Genomic DNA, 22,475 nt, shown 5'->3' on the forward strand with positions numbered 1-22,475 from the left:
CTCTCTATAGCACCATGTAACAGACAAAGATGTCATTTCACAAGCAATGGATCAAATCAAAGCTCTACTATCCAGCCATATCCCATTGTGAATGGAAAGGATAACCAAATTATGGATGATTGCAGGAGGCTCTGAAAACAGCCCTATCTTTTTTAAAAAAAAAGAGCCTAGGCATGCTTACTAAACGAAAGGATGAATTAGTCACAACACCTTTTAGTGAAGTGGGTGATCTCTCTGAGTTTCCTCCAGTGATACCCACCAGCAGTGGCCAGTGATATTAAAATGGTTGAGAGCGCTGGATACAAAAAAAATGCTCTGGCCAAATATCATGCCAGCTGTAGAAATAAAGATCTGAGTTCCTGATCTATCTGTACCTTTGCCCAAACAGTGTCAGTACCGTTGCAAAAGTGCATCTACCCAACAATAAAGACAATTGCCTGTTCACAAAAAATGGCAGGTCCAATTTGGCTAAATATAGCCTAATTAATCCACTCTCTAACATCAACAAAATGATGGCGCAATCAGCAATACTATCAAGTAGCAGTGGCACTTACCAATAATCTGTTCATGATGCCAAATTTGGATTTCACTTGGGCCACTTAGCATCAGAACTTGCCAAAATCCTGGTCCAAACAAACACTAAAGGCTACTGAACTGAATTGTAGAGATGAGGTGACAGTGATTGGTGGCAGTTGACCGCCTTCTCAAAGGAAATTAGGAATGTACAATAAATGCTGGCTTTCTCAACAACACATAGACTCTGAAGACAAATAACCAAAAAGAAAAGAGTTGCCTATTTGACTCCTGGAGCTAATTGGGCCTGATTATCTGTAGGCCTCCAAATTTATTCCAGCTCCTCCACTTCTGAAAAGAAAAACTCCTGTAATGAACCTTACTTAAACAGTAAAATGATGCATGCATATGAAATGGCCAAAAGGGATACAGATATTTTTTCTCATTTCATGATAAAATACTAAAGTAACCGTATAAATATTACCTGACTAAATTCCATTGTACTTGTTTTTTATTAACTACTATCTCAGATCATCTGAAGTGCCTGCTTCCAACAATGGTAAAATGTCCCACCATTATAACATTTTACTCAGTCCATTACTAATTTATAAATGCAATTGAAGAGACAATAGTTAATCATCTAAAGAATCGAGCAGGGTAAGTTTTAACCTGTATCCATATTGTAAATGCATGTCAGTGAAAAAAAGTGCTTTGATTCCTGCGGTGCCTGTCATTTAGGCAAAGAGTCTAATAACCCATGCACTACCTTTGAAGTGCAATCACTATTAGAATAGATGAAGCGTACCAATTAATTTGCCTAGAGCAAGAGACAACGTTGAGATATTCTGCTTTCCATGGTTGTTGAGAGGTAACCAAAGCAATTTACATTGTATATCTCTCTCAGCATAACAAGGCACTTCACAAGAATATCATTAAACAAGAAGACAAATCAGGATTTATTAGATGGTTTAAAGCAGCAGCAAAGTAGAGAGATCTTGGGAGAGATTTCTAGAGCCAAGGATATTTGTAGGTGAAGGCAGAGCTACCAACAGTGGAACGTTTACATTTGGGGATCAATGTTGCCAAAGACATGACGGGTAGAGTTTTACATATCAAGGGAATTATACATATGGAATTTAATTCCGAAGAGTGGCAATAAAATAAATATTCAACCATGGTCTTCTTGAATATCAGAGCAGACAGAGGGAGCCAGAATACACAACCCTACTATTTAAGGCATCTATAATATTACAATGGACATAATATCCATTTAGGGAATAGAGGCAGCATTAGTTTAATGTCAAAAACACAAACAAGTTACAAGAAGATCTGAATTTCCTGACTATTCTTGCTGCAATGGACCATTGGAAAATCATGATCTGAAACTAGATATGGTTTCACTGTTAAGTACAAGAAGTCTTGAGGGCTATGTCACTTAACAGAATGTTTTTAACAATGTTACGGACAGAATCAAAAGTGTGAACTAAAGATATTTTAAAACATAAAGGATTTTATTTTGTCTTGTTATGTTACTACATACTGGGCAACAAGGTACGGTGCAAATGAGATTCTGCATGGGCTACAAGGATAAACAGGCTTGCTGTATTCTCTTTGACTGGGATAAATGAATTAGTGCACTCAACTTTCCACGACAAATCCCTTGATTTCTGCACTTGATTTCCTGCCAATTTACTCCAGCTTTGTAAAGAAGCTCCGTGAAGCAGTGAAAATCCTGAGCAGATCAAAGCAATAATAAACCACATACCATGACTAATCACTATTTACAAGTGACATCATCTGTCAGGCTTACAAGATAAGTTCAGCAAAATATATAAATCAGTTAATATGACTTAATAAAATAAATATGTTGTTATGTATTTCAGTTTTAACTTTGGCAAGGTAAGGATGCTTTTCCTACATCATCAAAATTAAGATATTCTGGTCTTCCACAACACAGAAACTTCAGAAGGGCACCCTTCTTTACATGAGCAAGAGCTTGGTGACCCCCTTCTCTAAACATTTATAAATTGTAGAAATTGAAATTTGTATTCATACTTTTGCCAAACTTTTCAGGAATTTTCATCACCATCCCATCAATTTTTGCCATTGCAACCAATTCCCTGCATCACTATCGTCAAAAAGATTGCCATGGTAGTCATTGTCTATTCTGGAAGCATTAAGTGTTGCTGGAACACCTGAGTTTAGTGGCCTTCTGGCAGTGACTGGTTGATTTAATGGAAAGATATAATGCTGAAGCTAAAAAAAGACCACATTTGAAGAGTTCTGAGCAGTTTGGGGTCCAATACCGAAGAAAGGATGTGCTGGTGTTGGAGATGGTCCAGATGAGGATATGAAGAATGATCCCAGGAGTAAAAAGGTTAACACATGAGGAGTGTTTGAAAGCCCTGCACCTGCACTCACCAGCGTTTAGAAGAATAAGCTGGGATTTCATTGAAACCTAACAAACATTGAAAGCCTGAGTGGACATGGAGAGGACGGTTCTAATAGTAGAAGAGTCTAAGTCCAGAGTGCAGTCTCAGAATAAAAGGGCATTGATGCATCATCAATAACTTGGAGATGTGAGGCGAGATATAGGCTTTTATTCGCTGGAAGAGAGCAGTCAGCAGCAAGAGACCACCACACAACATCCTAGAGACTGAGGGAGGAGCAGTGCCTCCAATTGCCTTTATACAGGGGTCTGTGTGAGGAGCCACAGGAGCAGTCAGCAGAGGGGCGTGTCCAGACAGATATATGTAGTTCACCACAGGCATCCCTTTAGAACAGAGATGAGGAGGAAATTCTTTAGCCAGATGGTGGTGAATCTGTGGCGTTCATTGCCACAGACAGCTGTGGAGGCTAAGTCATTGGGTACATCTAAAGCAGAGGTTGATGGGTTCTTAATTAGTAAAGGTGTCAAAGATTTTGGGAGAAGGCAGGACAATGGGACTGAGAGGGAAAATAAATCAGCCATACTTAAATGGCAGAAGGACTTGATGGGTCAAATGGCCTAATTATACTCCTATGTCCTATGGTCTAATAGTGAACAGGCACACTGCAAAGGGATATTTACAACTGGCAGTATTAAATGAAGTCACTGTGCACAGTATGGGAACAAAGTTGACAACTTTCAATACCTAGTGCTCAACGAGCTTTCCCATGAATAACTAAAACATAGAGTCTATGTTGACAATTTCATCCTGCACATAGGGCATAATGACTGATACATCAGGAATGTTGTCAGTTGTAAATGTACTGCCTTCAACAAGAACTGATCTACTGGTGATTCAATCTCTGCTATTTCCTCAGTAAGCAGCAACATTAACAGAACTAAACCAGTACTGGATCCCAACATTAAGATGCGTGGGCCTATGGTGAATTGGCTGATGGATCCAATATTGGTTTGCGCTTAGAAGATGGTAATTAGTCAGGCTGGAGGTCAGCACTAGTGTCGTTCTACAGGGATCCGTACTGTGCTCTCCAGGGAGAGGGGGGGGGGCAATCCATTAAGGGTAAAGCCCTCCCCACCAGGGAGCACATCTACATGAAACACTGTCACAGGAAGGCGATGTCCGTCATCAATGACCTCTGCCAACCAGGACATGCTCTGTTCTCACTGCTGCCATCAGGAAGAAGGTACAGAGGCATCAGGACTCACTGTTCATCAACAATTATTACCCCTTAACCATCAAGCTCTAGAAACAAAGGAAATAATTTTGCTCAACTTCACTTGCCCCATCTTTGAAATGTTCCCACAACCAATGCACTCACTTTCAAGGACGTTTCATCTCATGTTCTTGATATTTATTGTTTATTATTATTATTATTATTATTATTATTATTATTATTATTATTATTATTATTTTTGTATTTGTACTCTGGTTGAATTTCCAAGTTGGTGAGGTCTTTTGTTGATTCTGTTATGGTCATTATTCTATGGATTTACTGAGTATGCCTTCAAGAAATGAATCTCAGGATTGGACTTGGTGACATATATGTATTTTGATAATAAATTAACTTGAACTTTGAATTGAGTTAAAGAGTTGGTAAGTTATGTTGCAGCTTTAATTAGACCATATCTGGAGTACTGGATTCAATTCTGCTCACCCCTGTATAAAAAGAATATTAGGGCTTTAGAGAGGGTGCAGAATAGGTTTAGCAGGATGCTGATATGATGAAAGGACTTCTCCCAGAAGAGGAGGCTAGATAAACTCCAGATGTTTTCCCTGAGACAGCAGAGGCTGAGAAGAGATATTAGAGAGGTTTATAAGATTTTGAAAGGCATAAATAGAGTAGACAGCCAGTATCTTTTATCGAGGTGGAAATATCTAATACGAGAGGGAGAGGGCACATATTGAAGGCGAGAGGATTTAAGTCCAAAGGACATGTGGGGGACAAGTTTTTTTTTACACAGAAGGTGTTGGGTGCCTGGAATGTGTTGTCTGGTGGTGTAGGCAAATATGACAGGCTGTTAAATAGGCACATGAATGTGCAGGAAGTATGGACACCTTGTAGGGAGAAGGCGTTGTTTAGTTGGTCATTTGATTACTAATTTAACTACATCAAGCTCCAAAGGGTCTGTTCCTGTGTTGTACTGTTCTATGTTCTATGACACCACACTGGCCTTGAATACCAGCAGACGGTAAGACAATCAGCCCTGAAGATCAAAACCTCTTAAATAATGCCTTCAATATTTATATTGGATAGGATCTATTAAATCCAGATGTTGCCCAGTGTTATTGCAAACTCACCTCTGGATATATCACATTTCCATTAACTGCCATGTAACTTCTGATTCAGATTCAGTTTATTGTCATTTCAAAACCACAAATGCAATGCAGTTAAAAAATGAGATAACGTTCCTCCAGAATGATATCACAAAAGCACATGACAAAACAGACTACACCAGAAAATCCACTTAACGTTTGGCAATCCACAATCCAGAATCTGGAGAGGCTGCTGCGTATTAATATTGTGCTACCATTTAGCACGTTCTCCGGAAAAGAGCTCCAATTCCACCAGACAAAACAAAACCTGCCCAAAACCATGTAGTTACAACAGTGCAAAAAATAGCATAATTGATAAACAAAAACAGACCATGGGTACAGTATCACAAGTTCATTTATCAATGGTTTTAGTCACTTGGTATTCTTTGGTCAGATTGATAGGTCACCTCTTTTCAGGCAAATCTTGCTTTCAGTTGTTCAGTTGTCCTTTCAGCCTAGGCCAGGGGTCGGCAACCCGCGGCTCTGGAGCCGCATGCAGATCTTTCATCTCTGTGCTGCGGCTCCCCGTGGTTTGTTAGTTTTTGAAATGTAATTCGAAATTTGAAGATTATGGTGATCTTGTACAATCTAAAAACCTTGTGGAGACACCATTTCCTGGCACATCCGAACTGGCTCACAATTAGCCACCGTTCCGGCTAAGGGAGATAGCCTTGTGAGTACGTGTCTTTTGGAGCATCCGCGCCCACGGGGACAGGTTGAGGGAGGCTTTAAAGCAAGGTTGTTTAGTTCGAATAAAGTTACCTTTGACTGCAGTGTCTTTATTTTAGCGCTGCGTGTAGCACTACACCGCTACAATGTGTTTTTTATCGCTATTAATATACATCACCATTGCCAATGCCTGACACCCGCCAGTGCGCGCTTTCTTTTAATTCTTCGATCCAAGGTAGGCTAACTATGGAGTAACCTTCAACCCAACGTCTTTTTTTCGGAGTTCAAAATGTTTTTGTTGCATGCAGAAATGTAATTTCATTTTCTCTGCAGGAGTTCATCAATTTCATAAATGCAACACATTATAGTTTGTTTATACATAGCATAAAGGCAAAAAAAAAACGTTGTATGCAGTGTTATTTCATTTTAAATGTCAAACGGGTTTTCTGGCTCCCAGTGTTTTCTCTTCTGTGGGAAATGGGTCCATATTGGCTCTTTCAGTGGTAAACGTTGCCGACTCCTGGCCAAGGCTGTCATATCAGCCACCATTAAATTCCATGTATAATGCTCCGGTGTACAACTGTATTTTGACTACAACATCTACTCTCATGTGCGATCATTTTCATCCCAGGTTGTAACCTCTCACACTGTCCATGATAACACACAAATTACCATTAATCCTTCTGTTGGAATTGCTCTCTGTAAGCCGAGATAGTCAATATCTAAGAGATATAGAAATCTTGTGTCTCTCAAGTCTGTCTGATCAGTGGTCTGTGAGTGGGGCCAGTGTATCTCAAAGTATGATCATTTCACTATAGAAAGCTATAATCCTTTCAAAACCACAATTCCTGAATCTAAACAACTGAATCCAACCTATTCACATGATCACTGGTGTACACTATTGGTCCATAATCAACATTATTCTGACTAGTAAAGATTTGCTTCTAGCTTGGACATGTTGACTTAAATAAGTTTAGTTGGCAAAGGACAGTTTTATGTTACTGAGCTGGCAAGAAAGAATCTACACATGATTTGCAGATATTTTGGCTTTGATTGCAATAAGTTCCATATTTTAGAGTGTATTCTGGAGTTTGGTATATAGCAAATAAATTTTCAGCCCTGAATATGGATTGTGGATTTAATTCAAAATGCAGCTTGGAACAGTAAATTGCCGACCAGGAAACACCCACTGTACTGGTATATGTCTGCATATACATGAATAGAATAAACACTCCATTGCATGAATAGGATTCAGAGACCAGAGTAATTAACACTTATTTTGGGTGTATTATTGGGAAGATCCAATTGAAAACTACATCTAACTTTAAAGAAGTATTATGAAGGCATTGTAACTACAGAAATATTCTTCTTTCCTTCTGCAGATGTTGGAAATCCAAGCAACACACACTCACACACACACACACACACACACAATGCTGGAGGAACTCAGCAGGCCAGGGAAGATTTATGAAAAAGAGTTTAGTCGACATTTCAGGCTGAGACCCTTCATCAGGGCTGTAGAAAAAAAAGAGAAAAAGTCAGAGTTATAAGTTGGGGGTACCCTTTGAACTTTGACTCCTGATTTTAAACATAAATCAGAATTTTACTGATAGATGTATCCCATTTTTTCCACAAATGGTTGCCATTGCATAATAATTCACTAAATTGACAGTTCATGTCAGTTAATGCAAATTTTTGTTGCAGTTCAATTTTATTTATAGTTTGATCTGCTGTAAGGATGAAAGAAGTCTAAAGGGACTCATGCTTTCAAATCATTACACAAGAAAGCCCTTACCGTCAGGCTGATAACTTCACACCGGAGGTGAGGAGAGTCCCTGAAGCCCAAGCCAAATACTCTGATTCTATTGCATTCATAGATTCGAATATCACAGAAGCCACTATTCTCCAGATCAGTAATCTCAGGAGGCCAATCTTAAAAATGGAAAAATGTTCACAGTAAATTTGCACTGCATTAAGTAGACATGCAGAAACATCATTCTAATGGCAAAGAAATGCTGATGTCAATTTTAAAAAATACAGTTAATTTCAATGTAAATGCATATATAATGGCTTTAATTACTTCAATTTTAAAATCATTGCATCTGAACATAGCTAGCAATTCATAGTTGTCCAGAAGATTTCTATGTCAATCAGAAATTAAAGGAAGTCTGCAAGATCAGTGTCTTCTGGAAAGACAGTACCTACCAATCATGAGCAAATTACTGAACTTAGAACAATGTCACCTGTTTTGTAGTGTAAATGTTACCATGCATTCAGCACTGGCAATTAATGTTACAATTGCTGACAGTATTAAACCCCAAAATAAATAAAACACAAAACAAAAAATAAGACATTTCGAGCAGGTAACATTGAGTAACCCTATGCTGCAACTTTGATATTCTGTCCCAGATGACTGGCAAAGATCTATTTGATTCCTGGCATACATAATGTCATGTTATCTCATTAGGTAGTTGCGATTTTGTTAACTCTGCCAAATCCAGCTATTCAGTACTCAACATTATCCACCGCTGAATGCAATCTCCTGACAGGAGTTATTCCTCACAACATTTTGGAGACAGCATTTGTTGTTACAGTGTATGGAAAATTCCAAGGTCTCTTATAATGGCTGGGACAGTAAACAGAGAATTTGTGAAAAATGTCAGCTGCACTGAGGAGACAACATCTACCATGGAATCAAAAGATGCCTCCCAAATCCTGTAGATATTAGCAGTTAAGTACTAAATCCAACCACAGAAAGAGAAAGATTCAGTGTTTGGAAATGACAAGGGGGAAAAGTGGAACAAAAGTTTAACATTATTAACAGCCAAACATAATTTGCCCATGTAAATTAATGTGACAATGAACTAACATTATTTTATTGTGCTTGATCTTACTGGACAGCACAGAGAGTGTAAGGACATTCCTCAGATTGAGTCATACTATAAAACATACATTGATAATGAGAGACATAAAAATGTAGACTTTCTGAAGCAGGTGCTTCAAATGTAATAGGGAGACTTTTAGATGGATATATTAGCATCCATTAAGAAGAGTTTAAAAGTCCAAAATACAATATAAAAAACACAAGATGTTGCATGGTACATTTACCAGTGGCAAATGCCCAAACTCTATAAATCTTGGCTCCAGGCATCCACCTCCCGACTTACCACTTTTCAGAGACCAACCTCTTTACTAACTCCCTTGAAGAGTCTGTGCAACACTAGAAAAAAAGAGGCGCACTTTCGTTTTGAGTCATTATTGTTGGATCAAAATACATTTACCCTCCATTTCTTGCACCAGTTCTGGAGACTCAGTATTCCTCCCCTTGAAGTAGAACATCGCCAGCTCTAATAAACTTTGGCTGGTTACTACGGTACCGACACTCTTAAAGTTGGGACCCCTGACTGAAGTGCTAATTAATTTAACCGCATGTTTGGCACTGACTGGATGCTACAAACACATTAATGAGACGGCAACAGCCTCCACAGGGAGAAAGAGATTTATGTTAATCATGCAATCACTACCGTCAGCTAGTTTACCAACCTTCTACTCTAATTATTCATATTAAAAATCAGTAGCTGTTGAGCTTACTTTTAGCATTCATCTATCCTAACAATTTTACCAAAATCTGTCGCTTGATGTTAAATACGTATGACTCTATGAATGTTGGTAAATTGCTTTATTATTGTCACATAACAGAGTAAAGTGAAAAACTTTATCTTGAATACTAGACAAGTTTTCAACTAGCCAACTTGTCTTGAATACCTCATTCCAACAACGCATTGAGGTAGTACAAAGTAAAACAATAGCAGAGTGAAGAATAAAGTGTAACAGCTACAGAGATGGTGCAGTGCAGTAAACAATAAAGTGTAAGATCAAAACAAGGAAGATTTGTGTTGTGATGTATTAAACTTTATATTAGATAGAGGTCTGAACAATTCCAAGTGGCATTTTAGCTGTTTGTGAGCTTGTAGCATGCTAGGGGTCTGTACAAGTTGAACACTGTAGGTTTGTTAAAAGTTTGTTACTAGTGGCTATATTCCTACACTATAGGCTTGCAAAATGTTTGCTAATAGACACTGGATTATTTAGTCTTAAGACACCAGTGGCATGAGAACAAAAGACTAAAGAGTTTACCTGTTTCTGCATGTCTCACTATGGGTTGAACCCCTACTTATTGAGGCACCTTCCACTCAGTTCTGGACACTTCACCTAGACCAGGGAATCACAACCAATCGGTGCCTAGTTCAGGCCCAGGGTGATTTCACGAGTCAGAATTTGGAGTTTCCCCGATGATGGCAACAATCAAGTGATGACTAAGAATTGTGAGCCCTGAAATCTTTGTAACTGACTGCAGTATTTAGAGTGGTTTATTTTCCTTTCTGTTTTATGACAAATTAAGCTTAAATTACTCTGTTGTGCTTGTGCACTGATTACCACTTTTCCTGGACGCTGGAATTGGTTTGGGTGTTATCAACCCAGCCCATTGAAGGATTGTGAGATTGAGTCCATCTCATCATACCAGGCAACCAGTCTTATAACGGCACAGTAGCACAGTCGTTAGCACAACGCTTTACAGTACTGGTGACCCAGATGCAATTCACATCGCTGTCTGTAAGGAATTTGTATGTTCTTTCCTTGACTGCCTGGGTTTCCTCTGGCTGCCTTCATTTCCTTCCACAGTCCAAAGATATACCATTTGGGAATTCATTGCAAATTGTCCCATGATTAGGCTAGGGTTAGATTAGATTATGCTGGATATTTAGGCAGTTGAGAAATGTGGACAGCAAGCATTAAGGGAAGACTGTTTCCGTGATGTGATGCACAGTGCTGAGTTCACAATCCTTTGCAGTTTCTTGCAGTCAAGGACTGAGCAGCTGCTATACCAAGCTGCAATGATTCTACACTGGATGCTTTCCATAGTGCATCAATAAACGTGGTGAGGTCACAGTGATCATGTCAAATTTCCTTAGCCTACTGAAGAGGCAGATGTGTTGGTGAACTTTATTTTCCATGCTGTCAATGCAGTTGGTCCATGATAGGATACTGGTGATACTCACTCTTAGAAACTTAATAAACTTCTTAAGAGAAAGGCCACAGTCAGTCCGTGCTATTATGCTGAGCACTGGCACTCACCAGGGCAGTGTGCTCAGCCCACTGCTGACGCATGACTGTGTCGCAGGAACCAGCTCAAGCTGTGTCATCGAGTTTGCGGATGACACAGCAGTGGTTGGCCTGACCAACAACAATGATGAGACAGAGGACAGAGGGGAAGTGGAGCAGCTGGGTGACTGGTATGAGAAATACAACCTAAGTCGGAACATGGAGGAGACCAAGGAAATCATTGCGGACTTCAGGAAGGTGCAGATGAATCATCCCCCTCTGCAAATACATGGCTCTTCCATAGAGAGAGTTATGTGCACCAGGTTCCTGGGAGTTTACATCACAGATGACCTTGCCTGGTCCCTCAATGAGAAGGTACAGTAGTACCTCCACTTCCTAAGGAGACAGAGGCAAGTGAGGATCCCCTCCCCCATCTTAAATGAGTTTTACAGGAGCACCATAAAGAGCATCCTAACAAGCTGCATCTCCATCTGGTATGGAGCAGTTGAGCATTGGACTGGAAGTCCCTACGAAGGACTGTGAGAACAACTGAGAGGAACATAGGGGTCTCTCTACCATCCACTGGGGACATCTATCAGGAGCACTGCACATGTAGGGTCCTTAGTATTATTAAAGTTCCCACCCATCCATCCAGCATCCTCCTTGACTTTCTACCATCAGGCAGGAGACACTGATGTATAAAAACAAGAACGGTCAGGATGGGAAACAGTTTCTTCCCTCAGGCCATTAGGCTTCTGAACTCCCTGTGGATCGCATTTGAAGTTTCACTATTGTGTGTTACATGTGTGTTATGTGTACCACCGTGCTTTACACTCGGGTTCGGAGAAGCATTGCCTCATTTGACAGTATACATGGATATACTGTGGTTAAATGATAATACATTTGACTGGACTTGACTTGAAAGCTTGACTCTCTCGATATTAATTTTAAAATATTGATTTAATTAATGTATAGTCACTGCTCATGTGTAATTTAGGAAGGGATAAACCTTGGTTTGAAAATGGCAGATTCTATATTTATAGAAAGAAGTCCATTAAGTGTCGTCTATGTGCTGTCAGATTAATTATAAGATACAAATAATTTTTCCAAGTAGATTCCAACAGTAACTGTTGCTAGTTAGCTATTTTCAAAAAGAACAAGGCCTTTCTGATTAATACAATACAATTAAGGAAGTTACTATCAAATACACTGCATTTCCCAATTACTATTTTATTAACTAATTAACTAAACAATGCTGATGTATATTAAGGTTCACAGAAAACAAAGATTTGTTTAAAATGGATTTAATGCTTCTAATTATCAATAGATGAACATGTGGAAGAAACTGAAACCTGTACCATGAACAATGTTCAAATACTAATACAGTGAAACCTACATTCAGGCACCACTTTTCAAAATATAAAATGCAATAGTGTTAATTTACGTTTTGCTGGGGTTTTTAAAGCATCTGTCTTACTTAAGTGTGTATTTTTATCAATGTTTCAAATTTAACATAAACACAATTTATCAAAGTAGGAAAATGCCTGGAATTTTAAAAATTGCTTTGTTCGGAAACAATGCTGTTGACAGCCTTCATAAACATTCCAAAATATCTGACCTGTTCATTACTCATTGCTTGAAATGACTTCTAATAAATGCTTTGGAAGAGGTCAGAGATCCTGTGCTGGAGGAGATTAGGAAGAGAGAAAGGTCCAGAGCTATCTAAAAACTAGGATGCACACTCCAAAGTTGATTTGTTCTTTAAATAGGCAAATGTAGGCCAGCTGTGTGGCTAGAGAAAGAGACGAGGTTCCAGGTTGAATGTCTCTTATCAGAACAGCAAGAGAGAGCAAACTGTGGCTTCAAAAAAGTAGGGATGATGATTGAATGGCATTTGATATTGGTGCTTAAGAATTTTGGATAACCTCGAGGGTACAGAGTGTTAAACAATGCAAAAAGATCAGGCGTCTGTCAAAATTGTCACATTTCAGTGACGAAGCAACAGATGAAAATGTAACCAAAGGTAGAATACTCATCGGAGAGATGATGTGCTCCAAAATTCATCTCAAAAGATCTCCGCAGATGGGAATAGTAAACTGCTCAAACAAAACATCCTATTTTGCATAGTTAAAAGCAAAACAAATCTTGTAGTTTGAAGGCAGTATTGCTTCTTTGGCTCATAAACTACCAATTATAATGCAGAGACTCTTTCTAGCTCAGCGCAGTGTTCATTCTATTGCAGAAGAGTTCTGATGTATAATGGGTTATTACATCAAGTATCGCTTTGGAGCCAGGGCTTTACATAAAACAAATTAAAATTCTTTAAGCCAAATCCTAGAGGGCATGTATTCAGTGACAAGCTTTCTATAATTTGTCATAAATTGCACATCTCATTGAGCCTTTAATTTTAGAAATGGAAAAGTTCACATTGCTGTCAGAGGATGCTTTTGTAAAGCTATTCTGTTTTGTCGTGACAGCACACCCGAGGGATTTGAACTGCAGTTTGCCAAAGACTAGAAACTAGGCACATTTAACTTCGCAAAGACTGGAAACTGTTCCACTACACTTCAGTATATGGTTCACACTTTGTTTACAAATGGTAGTTTAAATTGAAATAGAAAAACAGACGGCTGAGATTAGTTTATTAACTTAAAAAATAAGTCAACATGAAGTAAAGAAATAAAAAGCACTTTATAAAATTGTGCAGGAAAAGATGGATTTAGAATACAAATATATGCACAACCAGTTTAAAATGTTGATTAGGAGGGCAGAGTTCAACCTATAAGGAATAAATTATAACTAAGGCATTATGTTATATTTCATTAGTAAAGCAGCAGTCAGAAAAGGGACAATAGCAATAAAAGATAATAACAGGTTCGACCTAGCAGGTCAGCACAATACTGTAAACACTGAATAATTACTTATCCAAGCATTCACCAGGCAGAACATAGGCAAAATGGCCTCCCCCATAGCAATTTGCCGAGATCAGTGACTTTGATATATGAAAGATGGAGTACATATGTAAACCAAAACAGTTCAAAAATAATAAATTATTAACAAATTGTATGTTAATCTGACTGCTGGAAATGACTACCGAGGAGGTCTGTGATTATGAACCATCACCGAGTGCAACACTGGCTGTGGTACAAATAACTCTGCATTGAAAACAAGCTAATGTACGAAAACAGAAAGTGACTGCAAATCAAACATGTAACTAACGCTCAGTAATCCTGATACTGTGTGTAATGAAGGAATTAATAATTAGGAAAAAAGCTGACCAGATAGCATTGAATGAGTTGGGTGAAGTAGCAGAACATTCTTGATTAATGTGAAGCACCACACCTAAATAAGGACAGAGGACAAATTAAATACTCCATATGTATTGTTGAAGTAGGTTAAGGGCAAAATGCTTAAATTGACCTTGCACTCAATAAAGTCAGCTAATGCAGAGCACCAATACAAAACAGCAAAAGTCTAAGGGAGTTATTCCCAAGCTGTGTGGTGCATTTGACAAACTGCACCCTAAACTGTGTGTTATTGGCCCCCCAAGTCTTGAGAAAACTATCCCAGCATTGATGTTCAATGTTGATCTCTGGCATTGCTCTGATACTAGCCCTTGCAGCAATACCCTCACTCCATTGCTGATGTTGTTACCAGGAAGTCGCAGGTTCATTTCTACCTTTTTTATACAGTAAAGTCACATTAAGAACAAAAAAGGAATAAAGGGCAGCACAGTATAATTGTATTTAATGAACACAATGCACATTATGAAATTTCTTCACTAATATGTATGAGAAATTAATTGTTCCATTGCTCTCGGTTTGTTGTTGAGACCCACTTGACATAATAAGGATTTTAATTCCCTCCGTTGTTTTAAGAAAGTGATGGCATTTTTTAAAAAAATTACTGAATATTGAGACAGTCATGAAGAAGTGTCCCAGACTAAAATGTCCATTGTTTGTTCATTTCTATAGATGCTGCCCAACCTGCTGAGTTCCTCCAGCATTTTGTGAGTGTTGAGATATGAAGCATGCTGTTATTTTCATGTAATTGTTATTACAACAAGAGGACAGACAAGAGGACAGACTGCTGCAAGAGGACAGACAAGAGATGGAGATCGCTGTGTTATATGCTCAATAACATTCTTGACTCCATAATTAATATAATGTCTGACATGTTTCTCCTGCTGATAACTGGTTTTACAAGTTATTGTAAGTCAACGTGGCCGTGTAAGGAGAAATCTTTGTGCATTATGTTTGGGCACAAAACAGCCAAATGAACTAAATTCCAATAACAAATGGTTCAAGGAGGAGAAAGACCACAGTCGACAGTCTTATGGAGAAGCACAAAACATAATAGCCTCTTACAACATGTCTACACCATTGGAATAATATACAGATCATATACAGGCAAACTGTAATTAAATGAAAGGAGGCATTTATAAATATCAATATCACAACTGTGCTATTTCAGTAAGTTTAAACAAATAGAAATTAATCAACAATATGCCTTACTGTCACACCCATAAACGAAGAGCACTGTCCTTGTTCCCTCTAGTTTCTGCACTGCTGGCAAGAGACAATTAGGTGATCAAAATCCATAGTGTCTGAAAGGAAAATCACCAGCCAGGAGTCCAGTTTCACTGGTGTCTGATGGGTTTGTGCTTGTATTGACACTGAATTAAACTCATCTGCCCTAAGTTACTGTTGGTGGAGTAATCTGCCAAATTTGCAACCCAGAATTTAATGATGAGTACCCAGTTAGAGGAGCAACCAAGTATTGGAATAACCTTTCCTTTATTGCTCGGTTGTTAATTAGTTGGTGGCAGAATAAATTTAACAGGATATTTGATATGATGTGTAAATCAGCAGGGATTAATCCTAAATTGAAGGCACTAAGAGGGAATAAAAATCCTTATTATATCAAATGGGTCTCAACAGCAAACAGAAAGGAATGGAACAACTAACAACAGCAACAACAAGCTCAATGACTCAATGTCAGCAAGACCAAGGAACTGATTGTGGACTTCAGAAGGAGGATGTCAGGAAAGCACGCACCAGTCCTGATGGGGGGGTCAGAGTGAGCAATTTCTTGGGCATCAACATCTCAAAGGATCTACCCTGGGCCCACCAGCAGCTCTACTCCATTAGGGGTTTGAAGAAAACTGTATGTCATCAAAGACTCTAGCAAGTTTCTATAGATATAGCATGGCGAACATTCTGATTGGGGGCATCAGCAACTCCTATGGAGGATCCAATGCACAGGATGAAAAGAGGCTGCAGAATGTTGTAGCCTCAGCCATTCCATCACAGGCACAAGGCTCTGCACCAGTGAGGACAGCTTCAAAAGGCCATAACTCAAGAAGACAGCACCCATCATTAAGTACCCTCACCACTTGGGACATCCCCTCTCCTCATTACTACCATCAGGGAGGAAGTACAGAGGCTGAAGATCTTCCCTTAACAGTTCTTTCCTTCAACCATTAGATTTCTGAATGGTCCATGAACACTTCCTCACAATTCCTCTTTTGCGTTACTTATTTTTCATCATAATTTACAGAGATTGTGAACTGTACTCAGCCACAAGACAAAAAATTATGCAAAATCTTGTACTGTGCAAAGGTCTTAGGCACTCTAGGTTTTCTATACGGTTTTAAATAGTATGGCCTCTACAGAGACAACATCATCGAGGCTCTCTGGGATTACCCAGAGAGACAGAAGCAAGCAAGACGGCCAACATCTGCATGAGAACTGTGGAAAGTACTGCAAGATGTTTGGAACAACCTACGAGCCAATTTTCTTATAAAACAGTACAACAGTGCATCTCAGAGAACTGATGAGGTTTCAAAAGCAAAGGATACTGTTATGTACCCCTAGGGTTAATTTTTTCTGTGGATTGTCACTTTAAAACACCAGGAGAATGAGATTGACTTTTGCTCTATTGGATTTCTACTGACTACAGTGTGTTTGGACTTATGCAAAGACACTGCCTGCTTCTGAGTTGCTATGGCGAAGAGAAGTGGAGTTACTTGATGGACAATCGATGTTATGGTTTCTCTGCAGCTTGTTTACAATTTTCCTATGGCTTGTTTTGAATGTACAAGGACACACAGAAAGACACAGCTTAGAGTCAAGATGGATTCGATCAATGAAAAACGCCAGTGAGTTGGTTGCTGGTTTAAACTTTCAGTAGCCCAAAAGGGTCAGTTAAGATCGATCCTGAATATTGATAAATGACTGTCACAAATTATCTGTAACTAGAACAAGTTTGCAGGAAGAGAAGAAAGGAGAGGAAGGTTTGGAACAGAAGAAACCTAGTGACAATGAGATCACTGTTTGGACTCTCTCTAAGTAGCTCATAAGGGTGAGCTTGTTTCCATTCTGTTAAGGAAGTGTGATTGTCACATAGTTAATCCACAGGACTGGGTTCTCTGGTGAAGGGAAAACCTTTGTGAATACCACATGTGCGTTCACCCTTTATCTGGGTGTGGTAGTTCACTAAAGAAAGGCACCTCTTTGGCAAATCACTGTTGGAATTATTTTGTATGTCGTGGAACTGGATACGTGGCTATCACGTTGTGTGTTTGGGGTAACCGTGTGGAATCTACTGGTGTGTCAACCCTTGCCTGGGTGGTGGTTCCCTTGAAGATGGTCCCTTTTTTGTGATAAACTGCTGTTGGTGATAATCCACCATTTTGAGATGTCCCTTAGCTGAACTCAGGTGTGGTACCAGTTGTGTTGAAAGGATATTCATTGAAGATCACTGTCAATGATACTTCGTGTGTGGAGTGGAACAACTTTGGAGATAAAACCTACTGCTATTGTTATTTTGTATTGCTGTCGTGGAATCTGTGGAATATCAATGTAATTGCCTTCTCACAATATACGCCTTTGGATTACAAATCTCTTGCTCTCTTACCAACAACAGCAACTCTGTGCAGTGAACTGAACTTTCTCACATACCATCATAAGACTGTATCATTTACCGCCTAAGCTTGAATGAGTTTGGGAAACATATACTCACACCTATATATGCTTAACACTGTTAATGCTTGGTTTATCTGGTTTTAAGTTTACTATTATTGGTAGTGTTATGATTCCAGCCCCCTCCTTTGTGAGAATCGCAAGAGCACCCGTCGGGGGGGGGGGGGGGGGGGTCAGAAGACCCAGTAGGAGAGAGAGAGAGAAATGTGCCGAATTGCACGTCCCACCCGGGATACAGAATAAGATGACAGTGACTATTGTCTCATGGAGACCACGTGAAAAACCCTCGGGCAAGGTGGGCTGGTTGAGAGAGAGATTGCATCATCCCAACCTGATTGACTCCTGCGACCCCGTGAGGAAGTATAAAGGAGAGTCTCAGGGGGACAGTCCTCAAGACGCACCAAAAAGACACGAGAGAGTGATCCCGCAGCAGCGGGAAGCCATTCTGAAGGAAGCCACGTGCGTTAGATTCCGGGATTGGAATTTGTGGCTGGAATCACAGAAAACCGCTTTTAACTAACATCGGGGAGAGGAAACCAACGCTCCCCCCCCCCCCCCGATTTCACGGAAGATTCATCAAGACTCGGCAAGTTCTTTCTCTTCTCCCCCAATCTCTCTCTCTCGGTTGCCCCACGTGAAACCCAGCGATTTTCAAAGGGCTGAGGCCTGCAGACTTCTGAGTGACTTTTATATTTCCAACGGACAATCTATTAACCCCTAGACAACCGTAGAGCTCACTTCTTAATGATGATTATTACTATACCCACGCTTTAGATTGAGTGTTGATGATGTGCACTATCTGAATGTATGCATTAACCCTACTTTTGTGTCCCTTTATAAATGAAAACGTTTGAAAATAGTGACATCAGACTTCAACGGACCTCTCTATCTTTGCTGGTAAGTTCTCCAGTTACGGGATTCGTAACAGTAGATACTAATAAATAGTGTTTTGTTTGCAGCAAAACCAGTCTTCAGGTGTGTTCCATTTCTGCTGGTTCTTTTAACCCCTTATGGGGTTTGTAACAGTAGTCACACCAAATACTGTTTGATTTAATATTTTATTGTTCACGATTCTTTATGATAATCTTTTTATATTTAGCAACTTTTCATTCCATTATTTTTGAAAGCATCTTTGCTTTATAGGATTTTTTACATTTGCCTATGACTTTTGTACAGGACTGTATGTCAGTGATAATACATTTGATCCTGATTCAGTAAGATCAATATCTCCAATGGCTTTATGATAAAGTGATTGAATGTAAAGAAAGCAATGTATCACTTGTGATCAATGCAGCAACATATATAATGTATTTGGTTGTAAAGTAATAGGTTTCTTATCCAAATATTCAGGCCACAAAGCACTGTAAAATTAAAGACAATGCAATGATGGGGTTAAAAAGTTTCAACTAATCCGCTTCTTACAATACACAGACCTAAAATATGGAGCCATTAACAAGATAAGAGATCTTTAAATAATATTCCAGCCTAGGGAAAGAAACAGTTAACAAGATCACAATTCCCCATGGTGCATATTTCTGTTCCCTGTCAGGAAGTAATTAAACACATGGTGGAGAGAAACAGAACACAAATTTGCAAGAAAACCCATGCAAAGAGCTGATTAGAGAGAAGCCCAAATACACAGAAGGTTAGCTCACGAGGGACGGCAAACTGGTGTGACGAAGGATGTCTGGAAGATCTGGACAGACAGTCACAAGAAATGTTTCCAAGGTGGGTTTCATTCAGCATGGAAATTCTACAATAAAAATTCAATAGCAAATTTTGCAGGTGCTGAAAGCATGGGGAATTAAATGCAGATTGTTGAATAGACAAGCATAAATTTTGAGGCTTTAGTTGCCTTCTGCTCCACACTCAAAAAGATCCAAAATAAATGATTGCACACAGTTGAAATGCAACAATAAATGGATGAAGATATTTCTCCATAGAATTGTACACAACCTTTAAGAATACTGAAAAATTCAGCTTAGAGAGGTTGTGGAAGGCACACAGAACAACAGTCAAACATTTTGACTGACGTTACACTCGATCTCAATGTACCTGTTACATCAACTAAATAAACTGACTATTTTTTAATCACCACACTCGTTTACATTGTGATCTTTTAAAATCTAACCTTAGTTCTAATAACCGCTATGCAGGTTACATCTTCAGGAAGAGAAGGAGGAAAGGAAAACAGCTGGGTTAAATTTGGATTCTGGAACCTTTCAATTGCTGGTCCAGCAATAATTCTGACATGGCTGAATATTCTCTCCTCCCTTCCCTGGTACTCATCCAATCCTATCAAATTGTTTGTATACTCCATGTCCAGTGCAAGCTTTGAAAAGCTAACATTCTAAATTAAGTAAATCTGAAAATCTCAGCAGGTCTGTAGAGAAAGAAATAGTTGCATTTCAGGTTGATGGCCTTTCAACAGAAAATTGGAAATCAGGTTTTAAGTTGCAGAGAAAGGAGAACAATGGGAGAAACGAAAGGAATGTCCGTGACAATATGAAGACCAAGAGACCATCGTGCTCTCATTTTACATTGTCCATCCTTGAAACTTCCCATCCATTTCTCAACCTACTGTATATCTCCATCTCGGGGAATGGATTAGTGACTAATATCTCACAGCACCTTCCCATTGTGGGAGATATACTTGAGAAACCAAATGTACATTAGACACCAGCTTCACAAAAAACTTCCATTCCACCCATAAGAGTAATCCTGCCTGTTGCTTTTATGCCCATTCTACTCCCACTATGACCTCAACACATATGGTCACTTACACAAGTCCCATCAAAAGCAACGTGTATTTGAGGAATAGCAACATAATTTTCATATGAGCATGAAATAACCCTCAAGAAGCAATGTTGAACTCAGCAATTTCAGATAACAAGCCCTTCCAGTTTGTGTCAGAACTAGGCAGTTCTCTTGGGAGGGCAAAGATTGGTAGGTGGTGTTTGTGGGGAGAGGGGCAGGATAAACTGCTGTGATTGTGGCCTGATGACTGTACTTTTTTGTACATGGTCCACCATACTCTCATATTAGATTCCTTCTTCTTCAGCCCTTTACATCTTCCACCTATCACTTTACAGCTTTTTACTTCATGCTCCCTTCCCCCATACACCCACCTTCCCTATCACCTGGGATCCCCATCACCTGTCATCTCATACTCTTTCTGCTGCCCCACCTCATTCCAGATTCCCCCCTTTCTTTCCAGTCCTGATGAAGTGTTTGGGCCCAAATCGTCAATTATTTACTCCCCTCCCGATGTGCTATATGATTTGCTGAGATCTTCCAGCATTTTGTGAATGTTGCTTAAGATTTCCAGAATCTCCATTTGCAGAATCTCGCGTGTCTATGTTTTGGTATCAAAACTCTGGAACAGCAGATTTTTGGTTTGCTTTTCAATCCCGGGCCACTTCTGATGTAATTTGATTTTGTGCTGCTTGACCTACCTTCAAATCCAAAATGCCCATTTATTTCAGATATTTAACAACCTCACTGCTTCAGTATTACTTGACACTATTTGCTCCCGTTCACTCCCTTTAGTTTCACCTTCTCCAGACAGATTATCTCCCGTGAACAAGCCCTCATGATCCTTTCTCAGGATAGATCAAACTGTGTTGTCCATTTCCTCTCAGTTTCCACCCTGACACACACATTCTCCTGGTCCTCTGCACTACACACACACTTACATCCCTATCTTCTTAGTTCTGATGAAAGATCACTAATTAATAGAGCATACACTCTATTTCTCTCTCCGTAGGTGCTGCTTACCTAACGGAGGACTTTGGTTTTCATTTCCCTAAAAATAACTTATTCTGCATAGGGGGCAAACATTTGCCATTTCATAATCAAAAACATTTAATGATACACTTATAAACAATGGTGGTCAGCCTGGAGACATTACCCGTTTTCAATGTTAATTACGCCAGTGTAAACCAGATGCAATTGTCAAGAGAAGGACCTGGCAGTTCATGTGAGGACAGCAGACAAATTCCTGATCTAAGCATTCTCATAAGGTACTGTAGTGATGCTTACAGGAAAAGTGGTTAACAGCAGCTGGATTTGCTAGCTACATGGGTAAAGGACAGTTTGCAGTACTCAAACATAGAAACTGATCATGTTTAATATTCAACCAGGTCTTAATATTCAAACCAGGTCTCTGGTGAATGAACAAGCTGTAAGAACAGAATGGCACAGAGAAAGGGAAACACGTACCCAACCTTGGAGGATTTTGCAGCTAGATTAAACTACTGTAAACTTTCAAAAACACAGCAGTTCAAGCAGCCTCTGTGAAGGCAAAGTCATGGGTGTATAATGCTAAGGATTTACAGTCTGTCACATTTTGTTTCATTATCCACTCAAGACTACTGTACCCAGAAAATGCTGAGAGATTATAAATGAATAAGGACGGGGGAAATACCAGTCATTCAGCATTTTC

At 39.3% G+C, this 22,475-nt stretch overlaps 1 protein-coding gene across 7 annotated transcripts in view; it reads right to left on the minus strand.

Moving 5' to 3' along the window:
* The window catches only part of LOC132394289 (von Willebrand factor D and EGF domain-containing protein-like), a 311,753-nt gene that overhangs the window by 146,514 nt on the left and 142,764 nt on the right, over positions 1-22,475 (minus strand). For all 7 annotated transcript variants that reach the window (XM_059970250.1, XM_059970251.1, XM_059970245.1 and 4 more), the window contains one exon: positions 7,741-7,877. In XM_059970250.1, the coding sequence (XP_059826233.1) occupies positions 7,741-7,877 (137 nt within the window). The remainder of the gene's footprint in view (positions 1-7,740; positions 7,878-22,475) is intronic.

The sequence above is a fragment of the Hypanus sabinus genome, chromosome 5 (assembly GCF_030144855.1).
Source record: "Hypanus sabinus isolate sHypSab1 chromosome 5, sHypSab1.hap1, whole genome shotgun sequence".
In the NCBI taxonomy this organism is placed as follows: Eukaryota; Metazoa; Chordata; class Chondrichthyes; order Myliobatiformes; family Dasyatidae; genus Hypanus; species Hypanus sabinus.